This window comes from Octopus bimaculoides, chromosome 22, assembly GCF_046866305.1.
Source record: "Octopus bimaculoides isolate indiv1 chromosome 22, ASM4686630v1, whole genome shotgun sequence".
Classification (NCBI taxonomy): Eukaryota; Metazoa; Mollusca; class Cephalopoda; order Octopoda; family Octopodidae; genus Octopus; species Octopus bimaculoides.
Genome location: NC_142949.1, coordinates 7,324,131 through 7,347,590, shown reverse-complemented (window position 1 = coordinate 7,347,590; position 23,460 = coordinate 7,324,131). Strand labels below are relative to the sequence as shown.

General features: G+C 37.4%; 1 protein-coding gene across 1 annotated transcript in view; it reads left to right on the top strand.

The window, feature by feature from the left end:
* Positions 1–23,460, top strand: part of LOC106873493 (uncharacterized) — a 296,970-nt gene that overhangs the window by 125,899 nt on the left and 147,611 nt on the right. Inside the window, 4 exon segments of the mRNA XM_089339867.1 lie at positions 2,236–2,298; positions 3,268–3,359; positions 4,482–4,587; positions 6,917–7,076. Of these exon segments, the coding sequence (XP_089195993.1) occupies positions 2,236–2,298; positions 3,268–3,359; positions 4,482–4,587; positions 6,917–7,076 (421 nt within the window).

Below are 23,460 nucleotides of genomic sequence, written 5' to 3'. Positions count from 1 at the left end.
TATGCAACTGGTACTTAATTTATCAACCCTGAAAGGATGAAAGGCAAAGACGACCTTGGCGGAATTTGAGCTCAGAACATGAAGACAGACAAAATACTGCTAAGTATTTCGCCCGGCATGCTAACGATCCTACTAGCTCGCTGCCTTCTACTGTAGCCTTGGGCTGGCCACAGCCTTGTGAGAGGATTTAGTAGATGGGAACTGAAAGAAACCTGTAATATATATACATATATATACCGTAAATCCTCGAGTATAGTCCGCCCTTGAGTATAATATGCAGGGGATTTTTAGAGGCTGTACTTCTGAAAAACCTAAACCTTGTGTATAATACGCACCCCTTCTCTAACTTGAGTCAAGGAGGTCTATATAACGTCCTTGGTTTGTAAACATATATACGGTAACGTCCTTTATTATTATTGTATATATAACATAATGCAAACGTGTAGCTTTTTTGTGCACTTTGTTTGCAGAAAATAAAGAAATAACAGTAATAAAGCCAGTGAAAAATAAATATAGCTTAAGGTATTTTCGCGCCCGACATTACAAAATGCGTCTGAATAAACATTGTAGGACAGCAAATAGAGACTCGAACACTGCTTAAAAAATATTTTTCATTTTTAACCTCGTATATAGTACGCACTAGGGATTTTGACCTTGAAATTTTGGGGAAAAAATGCGGATTATACTCGAGGATTTACGGTATATATGTCTGTATGTATGTGTGCCTGCCTTTGAGTCTGTATTTGTCTCCCATCACCACTCGACGACCATTGTTGGGTGTGTTTACGTCCCCGTAACTTAGTGGTTCAGCAAAAGAGACTAAGTTCTAGGCTTTAAAAAAGAAGTCCTGGGGTTGATTTGTGCAACTAAGACCCTTCAAGGAATTGCCCCCGCATGGCCTCAATAAAAAATGACTGAAACAAGTAAAAGATATATATATGCTCATATATCATTTGTATATATATATATATATATATATATATGTATATATGTCAGGTTTGTGTGTGTTTGAGTATAGATAAAATACAGATTTATTTTTAACTTCTGTGTTGTTGTCTAGCAACCAACCATAACAAACAGGTTATGCCTTCTAAAATGTCAATGTTTAAACTTTACAAACTACAATTTGTAATGAAACCACATCGTTAAAAGAAATTAATTGTAAGTGGATCTTCGGTTTTATTTAAATTGCTGTTGTTGTTATTATTATTATTATTATTGCTTCATACATGCACAACAGATTAGACTGTTGGTAAAAAAAAGAATTCTAACATCAGACTACAACAAGTAACCTTAGATACCAAGAATCTTCCAAGTTCCTAGCTATCCCTAATGATACTGTTTTTTTCTGAAGCTGTACCTAGGTCTTGTGCCTATTTCTTTGATCCGTCTGTTCAAATTCTTAGGAATAGTTCCTAACTCACATATAACTATTATTATTATTATTATTATTATTATTATTGAGTGAGAAAGCACAGTGCATGCCATCAGAGTGACACTGGGGTAAAATATATGAAGCCCATTATACCCATCATGGCTACCCATCTGATAAGGGTACACCAGGCACATGCATCACAACTATATGTGCGCAACATGGTGATCTCATATCAAGATAAACAGTGCACGGCCTTGCAGGTGTGGCCCAGTTAGAATTTTCTTCACATAGAGTAGCCCATCCCACTCAAAAGGTCCTATTGTTATAATTATTATTATTATTATTATTATTAGTTTTATTATTATCATTATTAGTTTTATTATTATTATTATTATTATTATTATTATTATTATTATTATTATTATTATTATTAGTTTTATTATTATCATTATTATTATAATTATTATTATTATTATTATTATTATTAGTTTTATTATTATCATTATTATTATTATTATTATTATTAGTTTTATTATTATTATCATTATTATTATTATTATTATTATTATTATGTTGTTGTTTTTTTCCTTCTTTCTTCAAATTTTCTTCCATTTCTCGCCAAGTGTTTTCCGTACACCTAGGGCAGAGAAACTCGTAAGCAAGAATTGTTAGAACGCTGGGTGAAATGCTTAGTGGTATTTCGTCTATCGTTACGTTCTGAGTTCAAATTCTCCCAAGGTTGACTTTACCTTTCATCCTTTCGGGGTCAATGTGATCGATTGTCCCTCTCCCCACAAGAACCCCAAGCTTTGTGCCTATTGGAGAAATGATTATCATTATTGTTGTTATTTTCGTTTCAGATTTTAATAGTAAAAGGTGAAACTTGTATCTTGCTTGAAAATTCTGATCCAGCCAGATGGAAAGTAAGTATTTGTAGACATAGCCAACATCACTTGGTTGTGTTGTTTTTTTATTATGTTTTTATGTGACTGGGTCTGAAAAGGGAGTAACACAATACCCATGACGAGTGGCTGGGAAGAAACTAGGTTTCCGGTATTACTACAGCTGGGAGCTGCTTATGAAAATATTGGGTTTGACATTCTCTGACCAGAGGAGACCTGCTCTGAATGCTTGTGATAGAGTGAACCCTACAAAATGCACCAAGGACCAAATAGGGTTTTGAAATTCTTTAAAAATGCATCAAGGATTGGATGAGGGTGATAAACTTTACTAAATGTTTGGAGAACCAGATGGAGATTTTAAACTCTGTTAAATGCTGAAAGGGCCAGATGAGGATTTTAAACTTCAGAGAGCACAAACCTCTGTCAAGGCAACACCAACATCCTCTCAATGATTAGCTGGAGATGATTTTTAAAATGAGAATATCTGAAATAAACTCAACTGTTCTCACCAACGAGAATACTAAAAATGAACACAACCACTCTCAAAAATTAGGTAAAAAAACAGGAAAATTAATCCAAAATTCTTGTCCAGTACTGGATCGATCCCCAAATCTAATCAGTTTGTGCCAGTTACGAGGCCAAACATCCCTGAAAGTTTCATCCAAATCCATCCAGCAGTTCTTGAGATATCTTATCCACGGACAAACAAACACAACTGAAAACAATACCTCCGTCTTTGCTAAGGTGGAGGTAATAAACAAGTATTACATATGCCAGTAATCTGAATGCTAAAGGGTTAAAGTCCAGCCGTATCCAGACCAAATATTCTCCGGGTATTATGCTCCTCAATCTGTAAGCTAAAGGGTCAATGGTTAGAGATTTCTTCCCGTTGTTAGCTCAAACGTCTGACATAAAAAAAGTCTTCTATGAAACAAATTAAATGATGTCTTTATTGAGGAATAATTATAAAATGTTGTCTTTTATTCTCAGATAAGAAATTGTCGTGGCAAAGAAGGTGAAGTTCCTGCAATTCTTTTAGTCATTCCGCCTCCTCATTCTGAAGCTTGCAATGAAGCCTCAAGGTAAGAATATCACTTCGTCTTTCCTGTCTTCTACTTGCTTCAGTCATTGGGCTGCATGTGGCCATGCGGGAGCACTACTTTGAAGGGTTTAGTCAAACAAATCGACTCTGGTGCTTTTTTTTTTTTTTTGTCTAGTACTTATTTTATTAGGTTCTTTTGCTAAACTGCTAGGTCACAGGGACATAAACAAAACAACACCAATTGTCGAGCAGTAGAGGGATAGACAGACACACTCACACACACACACACATGCACACACACACACGCACACGCAAGTGTGCCCACGCCACAGACCACCACACATTTCTGTCTACCAAATTCACTCACAAAGCATTGGCCAGCCCAGGGCTATAGAGAAAATACTCACTCAAGATGCAGCATAGTGAGACCAAACTCAAAACCACATGGTTTGGAAGCAAGTTTCTTAAACACGCAGCCATAAATCTCAAAGCTCTGAGATAATCCATGATTAATTCAAAACAACGCGAATAAATGAGGATTACTTTCGACAGGGTGATCTGAATGCTGAAGGGTCAAACCAGCCCTATCCAGGCCAAATATTCAATCTATTTTGCATTCAAATCAGCCACATTCAGCCTCTCACACGTACCTTACAATGTCATTCTAAAAGTAAACAATCACATCATTGAAATCTCGTAGCTACAAGATAATGCATAATTAATTCAAAACAACGTGGATAGATAAGCATTATATTTGACAGAGTAATCTGACTTGTTTTATGTTCAAATTGTCAAGATCTGGCCTCTCACACCCACCCTACAATGTCATTCTAAAAGCGTACAATCACATCATTGACATCTCGAAGCTATGAGATAATACAGGATTAATTCAATATAGTCTGAATAACTAAGTGTTACATTTGACGCAGTAATCTTAATGCTAAAACGTTAAACCAGTCAGATCCGGCTCAAATATTCTACCTGTTTTATGCCTGTTAAAATTTCATAATTCTTTCAGATTCCTAAAATCATGTTTTCCATTTAGAGAAATCTTCAATATTTTGTTTTCGCAATAATGATCTACATTCTACAGTAATTTCTCCATCTTAATTAATTATTCTGCAGTTTTCTTTACAAACATGTCTCCTTTTCTGTTTAAAAGGCTTCGTCAACAAATGGTTGTTCTATGGAGAGCTGCTCAGCCTTTACTCAGACAACACATAATGACATTCCTCAGTAAAATTGCGAAAGACACTCAAACCAAGCAGGTAAATTCTTCATTTTATTTCAAATTAGACATTCACCATCATCATCGTTTGAATGTCCTTTTTTCTTTCTATTCTTGCTTGGGTCAAATGAAGTTTCTCCAGGCAGATTTTCTACAGTCAGCTGACCTTTTGCTGACACTCACCTGTGTCCTCAAAAGGTATCATACCCCCCCTGTTTACAATTATGGTATGTCAGGAGAAGACACAATCATGCAAACACATACACTTTTGTATACAAACATATCGTCATCACCATCGTCTTAAAATAATTTATGTAATTTATGTAAGACTGAAAACTCTGCAACTTGCAGCTGTTGCCAGTGTGCAGAAACAAATGTTGTAATTTGTAATTTGTTAAGGGAGAATCCTGAACACCCCCACGTGACTGAAGATGGACTAGCTGATTACTGGCGTGCTGGCAGAAACGTTAGCATGCCAGGCGAAATGCTTAGCGGTATTTCGTCTGGCTTTATGTTCTGAGTTCAAACCCTGCTGTGGTTGACTTTGCCTTTCATCCTTTCGGGGTCGATAAATTAAGTATACCAGTTGTGTAGTAGAGTCGATCTAATCGACTGGCTCCCTCCCGCAAAATTTCCGGCCTTGTGCTTAGAATAGTAGAAAAGTATATATGTGTATATATATATATATATATGTATATGTGTGTGTATATATATATATATATATATATATATATTTATGTGTGTGTGTGTGTGTGTGTATGCACACATATATGTATGTACTTCTCTATGTGCATATATATATATATATATATATATATATATATATATATATATATATATAAATTCAATAATAGGATGAATTCTTTTACAAGAATTTATCAAGTAGCTAGCGTGAAAAAAACCTCATAAGGGGGAAAAAAATCCATCATTTATTCCCAAAATATATATTTATTTATGTAAGGGCATTTATTTATGTATAGTAATGCCCTTATATAAATAAATATGTATATATCTATCTATCTATCTATCTATCTATATATATATATATATATATATATATATATATATATATATATATATATATATGTATGTATGTATATTATATCATAATATATAATTGCATGTATTTGTTTGTATCGGTCTGCGTAATCTCCCGGAAGACAAAGTCAGGTTATCTCCCTTCTACCTGCTGCTAGCGTCTCTCATTCTTACAATCGAACCGCCTTGTCGACTGCAATTAGTGACACCTGTTGCAAGGGAGAGAAGCAGGAGTTTTTTCACCTGGACCAGGTGCAATAGGATTAATACAGTACCATTTGTATTATTAACCCCTGCTTCGTACAACTTAGATATTTATAGGACAGTAAATCTTGTTAGATTAGTAACTGTCGTCACACACGTATTCACACGTTCTCTCTTTCTTTCTCTACTTCTACACAGACGCACATCGTCCATACATTGTCTTTTCTTGTCGTTTTTCGTTTACTGGTTTTAGTCATTAGACTCTGGCCATGCTTCAGTACGGCCTTGAAAAATTTTTAGTCAAACAAATCGAGCCCAGTACTTATTTAATTTAAAGCCCAGTATTCTATCGGTTCGTTTTGTCAAACCGCTTAGTTACAGGAACCTAAATACACCAACGCCTGTTGTTAACTGGTCGTGGGGGACAAACGCGTGCGCGCACACACAGGCGCTCGCACACACACACACATTCTTTTATTCTTTTAATTGTTTTAGTGATTTGACTGCGGCCATGCTGGGGCACCACGTTTAGTCAAACAAATCGACCCCAGGACTTATTCTTTGTAAGCCTAGTACTTATTCTATTGGTTCCTTTTGCTGAACTGCTAAGATACGTGGACATAAACGCACCAACATCGGTTGTCAAATGACAGTGGGGGATAAACACACGCATAAATAAATATATATATATATATATATATATATATATATATATATATAATCATCATCATCATCATTTAACGTCCGCTTTCCATGCTAGCATGGGTTGGACGATTTGACTGAGGACTGGTGAACCAGATGACTACACCAGGCTCCAATCTGATCTATCTATCTATATATATATATATATATATATATATGTACATATATATATATATATATATGTATATATATATATATATATGTTGATTCGATGTAGAGAGTGAGCTAATGTGTGGCACAAAGATTTGATCACTGTAAACAAATCACCTGTGCATGACATTCAGCAAAATCTGATTGCTCTCATATGTCGTCCTTGACGGGAGCGTCCATCTCTCTCTCTCTCTCTCACACACACACAATGTTTGCATTTTATTTGTCTCAATATATATATATATATTATGTATGCATTTTGCTTTGTCTTTCAGCTCCAGACCTTTAGTGCCTCTCAAAAAGCTAATACAATGAAATTATTAAACGAAGCCATCCAACTTTTTCATGGTTCTTCCTTTGACCAAGATTACAAGAACTTCCAGAAACATGTCTCTGGTATCAGAAGAGTTCTCACTCAGACACGCACAAACAAAGGTCAGTCTCTCTCTATCTGTCCATCCATCTGTCTGTCCACATGTTTGTCTGTGCCTCTGACCATCTGTCCATTTGTCTGTCTATCAGTCTGCCTGTTTGTCCATCTATCCAGTCTATCTGTTTGTTTGTCCATTTTCTGTCCGTTTGTCTGTCTGTTTCTCTCTCTCTCTCTCTCTCTGAATATTACAATCTTTTCAGCTATTCTGGTATATTCCATCATAAGCGCCAAAGCACACCAAAGCTGGATAGTCTTAACATGGATGCCTGACCTGCTAAATCTTATCAAACGAAATACCTTGTGGTATTTTTTCAGGCACTTTACTTTCTGTGTCCTTTGGTGACAAATTGAATCCCCGACAGCTTCATTGTTTGATGGGGGTGGGGTGAGGTGGGATAGGGGGATGACTGTTTATTTAGAAATAAGTGAGTGTGGGCTACAGGAAGGGCACCTAGTCATAGAAGATTGTGCTTCATCACAGTTTTATCTGATCTTGCCAAGCATGGAAATGTAGATATTAAAATGACAACAATGATGATGCTAGTGGTGATAATGATGATGGTGATGGTCTCAGTGATGATGATGATGACAATGATGATGATGCTAATGGTGATGATGACGATTGATGGTGACAGTGATGATGACAGCGATGATGCTGATGATAGTGATGTAAATAAGGTACGACAGTTTTCCTGCTTCCTCTACCATTCTCATGCAGACTTTCTCCCCATGCACCCACCACCACCACCTCACTGTTCCATCTCAGTTCCATTACGTTTCCCCCTCACCCTTCTCCCCAACCTTTCCCTCCTCCCACCCTACTTCCTCCAGTTTTTTTTTTTCTTTCTTTTTAGCTTTTCTTCTTTTTATTCATTTCTGGTTCTTTCCCAAATTCACTCCAAAATGTCGAGAACATTCCTCCCTTCACTGCACGTTTGCTGCCAAATTACTTTGAGAAACATCTCTTCAACTGCAATACAAAAAAAAACAAAAAAAAACAACAAACAAGCAAAAAAACACCCAAGAAAAAAAGAAACTGAAAAAGAAATCCCCCCCCCAGCTCAAACTACCGTTTTATTGCTTAGTAAAGAGTAAAAAGGGAGTGGGCAATCCTTTGGAACAAGGAGCAGAGTGCAGGGGGAGGGGGGCACAAAAGGATAGCAGGGGATGGTCCTTCTAATGCACATCACACAGATACATATATATTTCGTGTTCTGTCTCATTCTTGTTTTATTTATCCTTTTTTCTTTAAATAATTTCATTTATCTATTTCTTTATTTGTCTTATTTTTGTTTATTTTGTCTTATTATTATTATTATTATCATTATTATTAGGCAACGAGCTGGTAGAATCGTTAGCACGCTGGGCAAAATGCTTAGTGGCATTTGCCGCTTGTTGCTACGTTCTGAATTCAAATTCTGCTGAGGTCAACTTTGCCTTTATTCCTTTCGAGAGTCAATAAATTAAGTACCAGTGAAGCACTGGGGTCGATGTAATCGGCTAGTCCCTTCTAAAATTTCAGGCATTGTGCCTATAGCAGAAAGGATCATCATCATCATCATCATCATTTGTTTCAGTCATTGGACTGTGGCCATGCTGGGGCACCACCTTGAAGGGGGTTTTAGTCACAGCAAATCGGCCCCTCTCACCAGTACTTATTCCTTTTTTTAAGTCTCGTACTTATCCTCTTGATATATTTTTGCTGAACTGTTAAGTTACAGGGATGTAAACAAACCAACACTGTCAAGTGGTGGAAGCACAAAGACACACACGCACACACACATACACATGTACACGACGGGCTTCCTTCAGTTTCCATCTACCAAATTCACTGACAAGGCTTCGGTTGACCCAACGCTATAAATAGAATAACACTTGCCCAAAGTACCATCGTGGTGGGACTGAACCTGGAACCATGTGGTTGGGAAGCAAACTTCTTGGTAGGATTTGAACTTAGAACAGCAAGTGTCAGAATACTGTGAGACATCCCATCCGACATTCTTGGCCAATTTCTAGAACGTTTGACTGTTAAATATTTTAGCCATCACCTCTGTTCTCCCCCATCATGTCTATTAGTTGAGGTTTTCTTATTCTTTTCTCATGGAATTATATTAATAAATGAATAAAAATCCCAAATATTCGCACTGGAAGTTCTAAATCGGAATGTCCTTAGATTTCCTATAAATGCTTAAAATAAATCTAGGGGAAAGTTAATGCGAAAGAATTCGAAGGGATTTCCTCAGCTATTTCCTTGTCTCTCATTTTAAGAAACTCTCAACAGGAGCTAAACTTATTTATTTCCTGTGATTGGCAGAATCATTAGAACACGAAACTGAAGTACCTTGTGGTATTTGTTTCAGTTTTATCATCGTCATCATCATCGTCATCGTCATCATCATCATCATTCTCACATGCACACACGCTCAAATTTGGTGTGAATTGAGCAAATTCCTTTAAGATGGCGAGCTGGCAGAATTATTAGCACGTCAGACAAAAGTACTTAGCGGCATTATGTTCTGAGTTCTAATTCCGCCAGGGTTGACTTTGCCTTTCGTCCCTTTCAGGGTCAAGAAAATACCAGTTGCACACTGGGGTCGATGTAAGTGACTTGCTCCCTCCACTGAAATTACTGGGTTTGAGCTAAAACTTGAAACCTTTATTATCATTATTATTTACTTTTAATCTGTATGTTTGTTGCAATCACTTGCTGAGACACACCCAGCATCCTGGGGCAAGTGAAGGATAAGAGATGTTACATTTTGACTGAAAGCTTGGGGAGGGGAAGTGGCAGGGGCAGTAGCGAAACATCTTCATGTAATACAACACAGACATTTATATGGAGAGGGTTTTTTCTTGTCAGCAACAATCTTCTGGATTTCTCTGACACATGGTTCTCCTAGGAACTTATCTAGATGTTTCTGACATCCCCTTTTTATAATACCTAGAGCACCTACAATAACAGGAACAGTTCCCGCTTTAAGATGCCACATCTTTTGTATTTCAATTTCCAGGTCCTTATATTTACTTAATTCGTCAAATTCCTTTACAGATATACTTTTATCAATAGGAACACTTACATCTATTAGTGTGCAAGTATTTTCTTCCCTGTCTTTAATAATTATGTCTGGTCGATTAGCCTGGATCGTTCTGTCGGTGTTGACTAGAAAATCCCAGAGGATAGTGACATTTTTACCTTCAACGATTGGTTCAGGATGATGTTCATACCAGTAAGCAGCAGTGCAGATTTTGTAGTGTTTACATATTTTCCAATGTAAATACTGTCCTATCCTATAGTGGAAATTTTTGTATTCGTTTGGTTGTCAGCACAGGCCATCCCGAGACAAGATGGTCTATTGTTCGTTGTTATTCGTCTAGTGCCCGAGCATTGCTAACCTGATGTCATGATAAAGAGTTTGTGAAGGGGCGTGGCCTTGTGGTTAGAGGTGTTGCTCTCACGATCGCAAGATCGTGGTTTCGATTCCCAGACCGGCGGTACGTTGTATTCTTGAGCAATACATTTCATTTCACAGTTGCTCCAGTCCACTCAGCTGTAAATGGGTCTCTCTGTGACAGATTGGCGTTCCGTTGAGTGAGGGTGGGGAATGTTGGCACGCCCGCCTAGACAGTAGGGTAGCATCGTTTAAAAGCTACAACAATACGAGGAAGCGCATTGTGTCCAGCGGTATATAACAACATCCAATAGTCGGGTCGATACAGTGATAAGAAAGAACTTAACTGAATCTCCTGTTTTATTTTGTTTTGTGGAACTGAACCAGAAACCACAAGACTGGGAAGCGAGCTTTTGAACCTCACGGCAAAAGAAGAAAATTAAATCGGACAGGGAAGCTTCAAGATTGATTAGAAACATTTCTTGCTTTTCAAATATTTCCAAGAAAAATAAAACAGATACGCCCAAAGAAATTCCTGTCAAATTTTAACGGCATATTTCACGTTTTAAGGAAATATTTGGATTGTTTGCGATTTTGATGTTTGGAGGGGGCAAATTGTAAATAGCAGACGACAGGGAACAAGTCTGTGATCAGGTTTACGTTGTTTAATCGTAGATCAGTTGTCATCGAACAGATTATAGGTATTCCGACCACGACCATCCCGTCTATTTCAGAATATGTAGAACAGTGTTTCTCAACCATTTTATAATTAAATGTTATTAGGAATTGCATAAAATAATTGAAATATTTTGTGTATTGTAAAAGTGCAACCAGTTCATTGCAGATAAATTTTAATAAAAAAAAAGAAAAAGGAAATCTTTTTTCAACCCCGGTTGAAAACCACTGATGTACAGTGACATTATTCAACATGCCTTTCGTTTTACTAAGACGTGCATGTGGTGTGTGTGATGGGGGAAGTAGGATTTGAAGTTGATCTAGCTGTTATTTCTAGCAGGCTAGGCGACAGCGTACCGGCACCTTTGTTTGATTAGATTTAATTATTGAGGTGGAAATGAAATCAGAATTCTTGAAATGAATCCAATAAAAATTTTAATAAATTTTAATCATTTTAATCTGTTTCATTTACCGAAATTTAACCAAAATATTTCCAAATTTTTTATTACCACGTAGATTTTTCATATATATATATATATATATATATATATATATATATATATATATATTGTAGTTTTTATTCATTGTATAATTTATTTTATTCTTGGTTGCCAAATTAATATTCCGCTTTCTGTAATGTTATCTTGTTTTACAATCCTCTATTCCCTGATCACCCACCGTGTGTCTATCCAAGTGAATCCACACACACACACACACACACATATATACATACATGTACACACACACACACACACACACACAGAGAAGCGTGCACACGTTAAATTGTCTCTTGTTGAAGTGAGGAAAATACCAGACATTCCAACTCGATGAAGAAACAGAAAGAGGAATCAGCCGACAAAAGTGTGATTCCGTTCCTTCCCCGCCCCCTTCATTCACTCCCTACTGTTGCCTCCGCCCCCGCCGCCTTCTACAGACGCTCCCTCCCTCCCCCACCAACGGTTGTTCCATGTTTTTTTTTTTTTTCTTAGAACATGAAGCAGTGATGTATTAATGTATATGTTTGTATTTATTTATTTCTTTATTCTTCGTTATCAACTTGTCCAAACATCAGTCAACCACCTCCATTTAGAACATCACACCACTACCACTAGCATCACCATCACCACAACCATAACAACCACCACCACCACCACCACTTCTAACACCACTACCACCACCACCAGTATCAACACTGTCAACATCATAACCATATCACTATTTCCACCACTACCACCACCACCACCATTAACAAACTGCAGCACCACCACCACCATTATATACATCATTATCATTATCTCCACCACCACCACCACCACTTCTAACACCACAACCACCATCACCCCCCAACCACCTTCACTACCACCACCACCATTAACAAACTGCAGCACCACCTCCACCACCACCACCACCATTATTTACATCATCCTCGCCATCATTATCATTATCTCCGCCACCACAACCACCATCACTCCCTCCCCGCCAACCACCATCTTAAACCATTAATACCACCTTCACTACCACCCACCCACCACCGTCGTCGTCGCCACCACAAACTGTGGAGTGTCTCTGTCACAGCTGATGACGATGACGATTCTACAAGTTACTTAAAAGCCCCACCACCACTGCCACCGCCACCATTTCGAAGCCAGGCTGCGCTGTTGTTACCGGCAACAACACGAGGAACTCCTTTACATCCTGCAACTGTTATTTTTATTGATTCCGCATCAAAACAGAACAACAAACAACATTGACAACAACAAAAAAAAAACCCCTTATATTTTGGATTTACTTCTCAAAATAATTCTTTAATTCTTTGACAAAAAAATGGACGAGGAAACTCCACCAAAAGACGAAGGTGATGTTTTTTTTGTTATTGTTATTCAGTTTTTTTTTCTTCGTTTTTGTTTTGTGTTTATTTTGTTCTTGTTTTGTTTTTGTTTTCTGCTGTTTTGTCTTCTTTCTTCCTCGTTAAATATCTTTGCGATTGGTAAACGGCATGAATGCCACCTCATCGCATATCTTCTCCCTGTAAGCATAACGCCCTTCCTCAACAGACACCAATAATTCTAATTCTAATAATAATAATAACAATAATAATAATAATAATAATGGTAATAATTCTGTCTGCTATAAGCACAAGGCCTAGAAATTGTAGGGGAATCGGGGGTGGGGAGAGCTTTGTCGATTACATCAACCCCCCCCCCATCAGTGCTCCAGTACTTATGTAATTAATCTGTACTTTCTCATACATTCTTGTTTATAGCTGTACAAACGTGTATGTTCATGTTTATAGTTACATACACTCGTTCGTTCACATATATCTATCTCTTTATATTCCTGTTTGTATATATATATATATATATATACGCATACATACATGCATACATACACACACACACACACACACACACACACATATACACACCTACTCGTATGGGTCAATTCATAATCTTGTTTACAGTTATATACACTCATCTGGTTATTTAGATATTCATGTTTTTAGTTATATACATTCGTACATCCATACACACACACACACTCTCTCTCTCTCTCTCTCTCTCTCTCTCTCTCTCACACACATACACACACACACACACTCGTTTGGTCAACTCAATACTCTTGTTTACGCTTATTATACACTCATTGGGTCAAATACATATTCATGTTTATAGCTATATACACTCGCTCGTTCCCCCTCACCACCCTCTGCACAATTCTGTTTCTCTTTCTTTTGTCTTCCTTTGTTGTCTCTCTCTCTCTCTCTCCCCCGCTTTTCTACCCCCACCTCTCTCTCGCAGACAATGGATTCTGTCCATAAAAACCACCAATTCCACTTTGCCAATTCCTTTCTATAACAGATATCCATTCTCCAGTCTTTATTAGCCTTGTTTCGTTTCCGGTCAGTCTCAATTAAACAAACCTTTCGTTGTTCTTTAATCCTTTGTCCTGATGAAGGAAACTTGTTATTCCTATGGTTGTCGATGTCGCTGTGTTTTTTAAATGCCTTGATCTGTCTCAAACTCACCTATTTTCGTTTGGTAATATTGTTATTGTATAGCTGTAGTGTTGTTATCGATACTGTTATATCTGTAGTATTTATTGTTGTTGTTGTTGTTGTTGCCGTGTTTGCTAATGTTGTTGTTGATGCGGTCAGTCTTGACTAAACAGATCTATTGTTTTTGTACAGCTCTGCATGTATAATGTGGTACATTGTTGTTATTGTTGTATGAGTCTGGTGTTGTTGTCGTTATTGTTATTATATCTCTTAACGTTGGTGTGTCTGTTGCTGTTATTAGCTGTAATGTTGTTGTTGTTGTTATTGTGGTAAAAGTAGCGAATTGGCAGAGACGTTAGCACGCCGGACAAAATGCTTAGCGGCATTTCGTCCGTCTTTACGTTCTGAGTTCAAATTTCGCCGAGGTCAACTTTGCCTTTCATCCTTTCGGGGTCGATAAATTAAGTACCAGTTGCGCACTGCAGTCGATGTAATCGACTTACCCCTCCCCCCAAAATTTCAAGCCTTGAGCCTATATTAGAAAGGATTATTACTGTTTTTATTATAGTAGTTTAAATCTAAAACAACAGACCGATTGTCGTGGTGTAGGTTTAGCCATATATAGAGTTTGACCAACGGTCATTATTGTATACATCTGGTCATAGATTGATAGTTGTTTCTGTTGGGCAGCGCTGGTCAGTCATAGTAACTTTACGTAGTAGACATACAAACATGGTGTGGCTGTCAGTAGGCGCAGGCGTGGCTATGTGGTAAGAAGCTTGCTTCCCAACCACACGGTTCTGGGTTCAGTCTCACTGTATAGCACTTTGGGTAAGTGTCTTCTACTATAACCTCTTCTACTAAAGCCTTGTGAGTGGATTTAATAGACGGAAATTGAAAGAGGTCCGTCATATATATATATATATATATATATATATATATATATATATATATATATATATATATCAATGTGTGTGTGTGTTTTTTGTCTGTGTTTGTCCCCACCACCAAGTGACAACTGGTGGTGGCGTGTTTACATCCCTCTTATCTAGCGGTTTGGAAAAGTGATTGGTAGAATAATTATCAGGCTTTAAAAGATGCCCTAGAGTCAATTCATTCGACTAAAAAATTCTCAAAGCAGTGCCCCAGCATGGCCGCAGTCTAATGACTGAAACATGTAAATGATATAAGATAAAAGATTTCTTCGTAGATTGCAAAGAAGAAAAAAAGACGAAAATGAACAGTTTTAATCGATTTTCGGACCTTATTGGGGTCTCATCAGAGGTTTTTACATCACTTGATCAATCCCAGTGGAAATATCAGCCAGTCTTTTTATATATACTCATAAAATCCAGTAGCTTCGGAGAACTGGGACTACTCATTTGCATACCATAAATGTTTAACACTATATTTAATGTTAGACACCAGTCAGTGGGGGTCCCGGTTCGCGTAGCATCAAGGTATGATAGATAATATATGTGACCTATGCCGAGCGAATCGGCCCCAATACTTCTTTTACTTATTTATTTATTTTGTTTTAAAGCCTGGTACGTATTCTGTCTTTCCCTTTTGCCGAACCGCTAAGTTACGAGGACGTAAACAAACCAACGCCGGTTGTCAAGCGGTGGTGTTGGAGAAGCTCGCGTTTTGGTCGGCCTGAGGTTATAGTGGACGACACTTGCCCAAGGTACTCCACGGTGGGATTGAACCCAGAACCATATGATTGAGAATCAAACTTCTTACCACACAACCACACCTGCACCTGCACCTAACACACAATATTGTAGCAAATTTGTATATAATTCCTAACAATATTTAATTATAGAAATATGAAGAGTTTTTTTTTAAATATCGAATGGCTAAGAGGGTCCACTTGAGTAAAATGAGATTCAAAAGCTCACTAGGTTAAAAAATGGTCAAGAACCACTGACCCAGGCTGTTTGTATCCTCAACTAACCCAAATAGTTTCAGAGAATTGGATTTACTAAATTGCATATCGCAGGTGTTTAACACTTTTTAGGCCCCTACTTGTTGTGCAGGGCTGGTCAGTTAGAGTTAGACTGTGGCCCCTTGTGAATGTCTGGTTAATTGTATTTAGACCAATAGTCATTATTAGTATACATTTGGTCAGTTATAGTCAGACCGATAGCTGCTTTTTAGGACTGGTCAGTTATTTTTAGACCTATGGACAATACTGTATACATTTGGTCAGTTATAGTCAGAACGATAGCTGTTTTTAGGACTGGTCAGTTATTTTTAGACATATGGATAACACTGTATACATTTGGTCAGTTATAGTCAGAACGATAGATGTTTTTTAGGACTGGTCAGTTATTTTTAGACCTATGGATAATACTGTATACATCTGGTCAGTTACAGCTAGACCGATAGCTGTTGTTTAGGATTGGTCAGTTATTCTTAAACCTGCGGATATTCTTTTCTACTGTAGGCGCAAAGCCCGAAATTTTTGGGGAGTGGGGGCCAGTCGATTAGATCGACCCCAGTACTCAACTGGTACTTGATTATCGATCCCGAAAGGATGAATGGCAAAGTCGACCTCGGTGGAATATGAACTCAGAACGTAAAGACAGACGAAATACCGCTAAGCATGTTTTTATTCAGTGTTTTATATACTGAACATTAATTCATACAAATGTTGGGGGAGTGACCAAAATAGATATTTATAAATATAGTACAGTATTGTCGTAGGGGTGGGTGTGTGGTGAGAAGTTTGTTTCCCAACTGCACGGTTCCGGGTTCAGTCCCACTACTTGGCACCTTAGGCAAGTGTCTTACACCATAGCACCTAGCCGACCAAAGCCTTGTGAATGGATTTGGTTGTGGAAACTGAAAGAAGGCCGTCGTATATATATATATATATACATATATATATATATATATAAGTTAAAAAAAACACAAAAAACAATAACAAAAAAACAACAAAGTGAGGACGTGATACGGATAGTGTTATTGGACGCTCGGGAAAGGAAGGAGAGAGAGTATGACGTTTCGGGCGGAGCCCTTCGTCGGAAAGACAGAAAGTTCGGAGAATGGAAAAGGAGGAGGATATATATATATATATATATATATATATATATATATATATATATATATATATATATATATACATATACATATATATATATATATATATATATATATACATATATACACACACATACACACACATATATATACATGTGTATGTGTGTCATTGTATCTGTGTTTGTACCCCACCACTGCTTGAGAACCGGTGGTGGTGTGTTTACGACCCCGTTATCTAGCAGTTTGGCAAAGGGGTCCGATGGAATAAGTAACATGCTTTAAAAAAAAGCACTGGTGTCGATTTGTTCAACTAAACTCTTCAAGGCGGTGCCCCAGCATGGCTGCAGCCCCATGCCTGGAACAAGTAAAAGAAATTTTAAAAACATATTTTCGAAGAATCATAATGTCTGGTGTTTCAAAAGAATGTCGAAAGCGAAAAATTTTGGAATTTGGTATGAGGTGCAACCCACCCCACCCCACCCCACCCGCTCTTGTTTTTGAGGCATCATAATCTCTGGTGCTTAAAAGCATACACATTCGAAGAAATTACGGTTCTTTGGGGGTGGGGTGCAATAGGTAATTTTCATCTCTTTAAGAACGCTTTTTTTTTGTTTTTTTTTATCTTTCTGAAGTTGATACGGTACAATACCTGCTAACTATTGGGGGATGAGTCAATAGATTAACTCCCACCACCACCACCACCATGCACTATAATCCCAAATACACTAATCCCCCTCATACACTAGAATACAAAATGCCAGCTTCCAAATCCTGTTTTCTGATTGGGTAAAAATGATCAAATCTTAAACCTCTGTAACATTTTTCTAAAACTTTTCTGGAAGAAATGAATAACAACATCAGATTCAACGTGAAAAATTACATCAATATACCAAATTGTGACTTAATTTTACAATTTCAAGAAATGTGAACCAAACAGAAAAGATCCATCCATTCCTTAATATTTGGTTTTGTACAAAAGTTACCCCACAAAAGAAGACAACCTCTCCCCCAATCAACTATATTTCGGGATTTTGAAAAAAGCGGTAACCTTTCCCTATTTCACCTGTTCACTTTGAAGGTGAAATTTATATTTAGTTTCTATAGTTTTCGATGCGTTATGAACGAATCTGAGCAGTAAAAGCGTCGAAAATCATTCGTTCTTTTGTTAAACCTGCCCTACTGTAGTTGACAGCCGAGGGCGAGGGAACGTCTGTATGCAGGATCCCAGTCTGCTAGAAATAACCGATAACTTCTCACTAGCAACGTGTGTTCGTGTGTAGTAAACTGGGTGAATTGAATAATTTGAATACCGGAAGAGCTTCGTGACAGACGTGAACTTTCAATTATTGTCTTAACACGAAGTTTAACCCATCAAAGATGAGCTGGGTTTAGTAGTAAAAGAATACCATCCCAATAATAATAATAATAATAATAATCCTTTCCAGTATAGGCACAAGACCTGAAATTTTGGGGAAGGGAATAGTCGATTACATCGACATTAGTGTTCAACTGGTACTTATTTTATCGAACCCCGTAAAGGATGAAAGGCAAAGCCGACCTCGGTGGAATTTGAACTCAGAACGCAGCGACGGGCGAAGTAGCGCTAAGCACTCCATCCAGCGTGCTAACGATTCTGCCACATCGCAGCAGCAGCTGTTGTTGTTGTTGTTGTTGTTGTTGTTGTTAATAATAATAATAGTGATTTGAAATTTTGACACGAGGCTAGCAATTTCGGGGGAGGGGAGGGGCTATGCCGAGTAGATCGATCTCCGTGTTCAATTGTTACTTATTTTATTGATTCCTGGAAGGATGAAAGATGAAGTCGACCGACCCGGCGGAATTTGAACTCAGAGCGCAAAGACGCACGAAATACCGCTAAGCATTTCGCCCGGCCTGCTAACGATTCTGCCAGCTCGCCACCGCCTTAAATAACAAACAAACAAACAGACAGACAGACAAATAAATAAATAACCCAGTAGGAGTCTACTGACAATGATAGAAACAAAATTATGTCATTCATTATTCATGACAGATAAAGGTCAGACGTCATTCTGAATCAGAAAATTAGACATACAACAGGTTTACGTCATCATATCCAGTTGTGAACACATCCTTTGAGTTTTGGTCAAGGATGGGACCGAGCTAGCTACGTGGTAGAATAATTAATTAACCTTTATGTTAATTAAATATTGGTTTCAAATTTCGGCACAAGGCCAGTAATTTGGGGGGAGGGGCACGACGATTACATCAACCCCAGTGCTCACTGGTACTTAATTTATCGACCCTGAAAGGATGAAATGCAAAGTCGGCCTCGGAACCTAAAGACGGACAAAATGCCGCTAAGATTTGCCCGGCCTGCTAACGATTCTGTCAGCTCGCCGCCTTACGTTAATTAAATATTGGAAAGCAAGGAGCTGGTAGAATCGTTAGAGCGTCGGGAAAACGCTTAGTGACATTTCTTCTGGCTCCTTAAGTTTTGAGCTCAAATTCTGCTGAGGTCAACTTTGCCTTTCATCCTTCCGAAGGTCGATAAATTACAGTACCCGTCAAATATTGGGGTTGATTATATTAACTGACTCTTTCCTTTCAAAATCATTGTCTGTCAAAGCCTTGGGCACAAATCAGAAACATCAAAATATCGATCTAGTTTTGATCTCATCAGTACGCTGTAGCTAATTGTATTTGAAGATGACGATTATTTTAACTTAACCCATTACCTACCAGTGATCTCATATGAGATCACTTAAAAATTACAAATTTCGTAATTATCTGTCAATATTTACACATATCTAACTTTTTGCTATATCTACTAGGTATATTTCTCTGATATTCAAATGAGGTTTGCTAATTTTTCACCCAATATCTCGCTTATTTCTATTTAAAATGTTATTTTGAAATGTTATTTTGATCACTCCAGCGTGTTTCTAAGGCTGTTTTATGCTAGAAATCAAAGTTTCATAAAAAAAATTCCAGTTAATAAAATTATGAGAGGTAATGGGTTAAATACCCTTTTTGCTTGGCCTGAAATTTCTGGGGAGGAAGCTAGTCGATTATATCGACCCCGGTACTTATTTTCTCAGCACCGAATGGATAAAAAGCAAAGTCGACCTCGGCGGAATTTGAAATGAGAACATAGAGAACATAGAAACGGACGAAATGCCGCTAAGTATTTTATCCCGCGTGTTTAGCGATTCTACCAGCTCACCGCATTTATTTAACTTGAGTTGTATCAATATTGAAATATTTAATCTCTAAAATAAATCTCCGAGTATTTTTAAGTGTAGTTCGTAGTTTAATGAAACAGTAGGCTTGCTGTGTCATACACGAGGAATTTTGTTAAATAATTGATCTTTCGTTAAAGCTTTCGTAAAAAAAAAAAAACCCCTCCTCTTCCGATGTTATTTAGCCCCAGATCATCTCCGATGGGACAGAGATCTAGGGTCAAAAGTACTTTAGCCTTTTTCTTAGGCTTTGATGTTCTTAGGACTACATTTTTACTTCTCTAGAGTCGTAGCGTTTCCACTTCGTGCTTCTTGTTTTTCAAGATATTAGAGCGAGAGATATGAGGGGAATTTTACTGTTACTTCCAGCAAATTGAGTTCCCTTGTAGAATCTCCATTGCTTTCATGAAAAGTTGTTGATTTATTTATTCTAGTTGTGGATGCTCTCTTTCAGTAATTTTATATTTTATCAATCAGTATATCGTGCTTAAAGCAGGCATAACCGTTGAAAGCCTTTTAACCTCCGGTATTCGTCTTGAGAAAGCATCTATTATAGACGTACAGTATTAAAAAAAACACAAATAAATCAGGAGCGGCCGTGGTATTGCTGTAGTGTCTATAGAATTATCATTATGCGTTTCCTCAAGGGGCTGTTTAGATGAGAGCAGACGATATACGGTATTTCAAGATCGTTAAATGGTTCATCAGATACAATCAAGGATTTTGATGATAAGGATAATGATTGTCACTCCTGTCGATTTCAACAAACATAGACACAAACATATACACACATACACATATATATATATATATATATATATATATATATATATATATATATATATATATATATATATATATATATACGACGGGCTTCTTTCAGTTTCCGTCTACCAAATCCACTGACAAGGCTTTGGTCGGCCCGAGGCTATAGTAGATGCCACGCAATGGGACTGAACCCAGAACCATGTGGTTGGTAAGCAATATTATATAATAAAATTATTTTTCCATGATGTTGGCTGCGAAACGATCGTAATTTTATGGATATCAACCAGTGAAATAAATATACCGTCTGACTTTATATTTCTCTCTCTCTCTCTCTCTCTCACACATACATAACTTGCTGTTTTTTAATAGACCATGTAAATTGGTTTGCTGATACATAAAGCTAACGATGTCTGGTTAACTCAATCATATAACGGGCCACTTGATCTAGAAAAGTTACAATTGCGATGTCTGTATACTTAGTAAAGTAGCGAGGAGTGGACGACAGCAAACATCAGAGATCAAGTTTATTTAGTTAGTTTTATAATAAACAAGTATTTCGGTGATCGGTGTCAAAATACGTTTGTAGCATAACTTGCTAATTGTCCAGAATATGTCAATGTAACCTGTTAGTTGAGGAAAATATACGGAAATGATGAGGAAACAGATGTTCGGCAAGCAAGCAGCATGACGTACTTCCGGGGTTTATGTCGGGCCGGAGTAACTGATGGCGGTGGTGTTGGGGTGGGGTGGGGGGATGAGGCAGTGATTTTATTGTTTAATTTATGAATGTTTTTGTTTCTTTTACTCGAATCGCAAAAAATATGGATACCCACATTTTCACATAAACACACGCGCACAATTAAACCTACATACACATAAATATACTCACACATATATATACACATAAACACACACCATACGCGCGTGCGCAAACAAACACACACACCGCACCAGGCACACAAACACGGACACGTATGCACACACACACCGCATCATGCACACACGTATGTACGTACACATAATTATGTGTGTGTGTGTGTGTGTGTATATATATATACATATATACACACATAAACTCACTCACAAACACATACATATCAACACTAACACACACACACACACACAAATCTACATAAACACAAACCCAGACACGCACACATAAACACACTAACACACAGACATGAATATACATAAACGCACACACACACACACACACACACACACACCTTGCACTCTTCCACTAAACCAAGCCTTGGTTCTCATAATTTTCGTAGATAATGTTTTCCTCTCTAATTTTCATTTTCGAATACAACTTGTTCTTTTTTGTTTGCAAAAGTCGCTCTCAGACTTCAGTCCACACACACACACACCTCCTCCAAAGCACTCCCACCCGCCACATCAAACAATTATCTATAATTAACAAAATATTCAAATATTTGTTAACGAAAACTACTCTACTTTCTCTCTCTCTCTCTCCTTATATATCGCATTGCATATTTGAACAGTAAGCTCGTTGGCTCGCATTGGCATCTCTTTCTCTTTCTCTCTGTTTTTTTTCTTTTTCGTTATTTTTCTTCTTCTTCTCCCTACCAATTCAGTTAATATTGTGGCTACTTCAGTATATTTTAAAAGTGCTTGTTTCCTCTCAATTTCCTCAACAGTCAGCTGGATTTTGCAAAATGACTCAGCTATCAAACTTGAGTAATCATGACGATGATAGCAATGATGATGATGATGTTTTATTTGTACAAATTTGACTTTATGCCTGTTCAGTAAAAGTCTTAAATAAAACTAGTGTCATGCTTCTGTTTACACCCACCCCCGCTCTCTTTCCGTCTCGTGTGTGTGTATATATATAATGATGTATGCGTCTATGTATGTATGTATATATTTATTTATACATTATAATATATATATATATATATATATATATATATGTATTGCGAATGTGTTTATATATGTATGTATTTACGTGTATGTATATATGTGTGTGTATGTATGTTTATATATGTATTTATTTATTTATTTATATATATGTGTGTGTGTGTGTGTGTGCATATATGTGTATCTATATACGTATATATCTAAGTACGCCCATTGTTTCACTTTCTCTTTCTCCTATTCCCTTCTTCCTCCTTCGATATCTACCAAAACACTAAACCCCACCACAACAATAACTCGTTTCTTTTCGAAAATATCTTTCGGCCAAGTTTCGTAATAGCTGTCACTTCCTCCCGGGAAAGGAAAATAGCAAAGTATTGGGGGTGGGGAGAGAGTTTACTTTCTCTCTCCT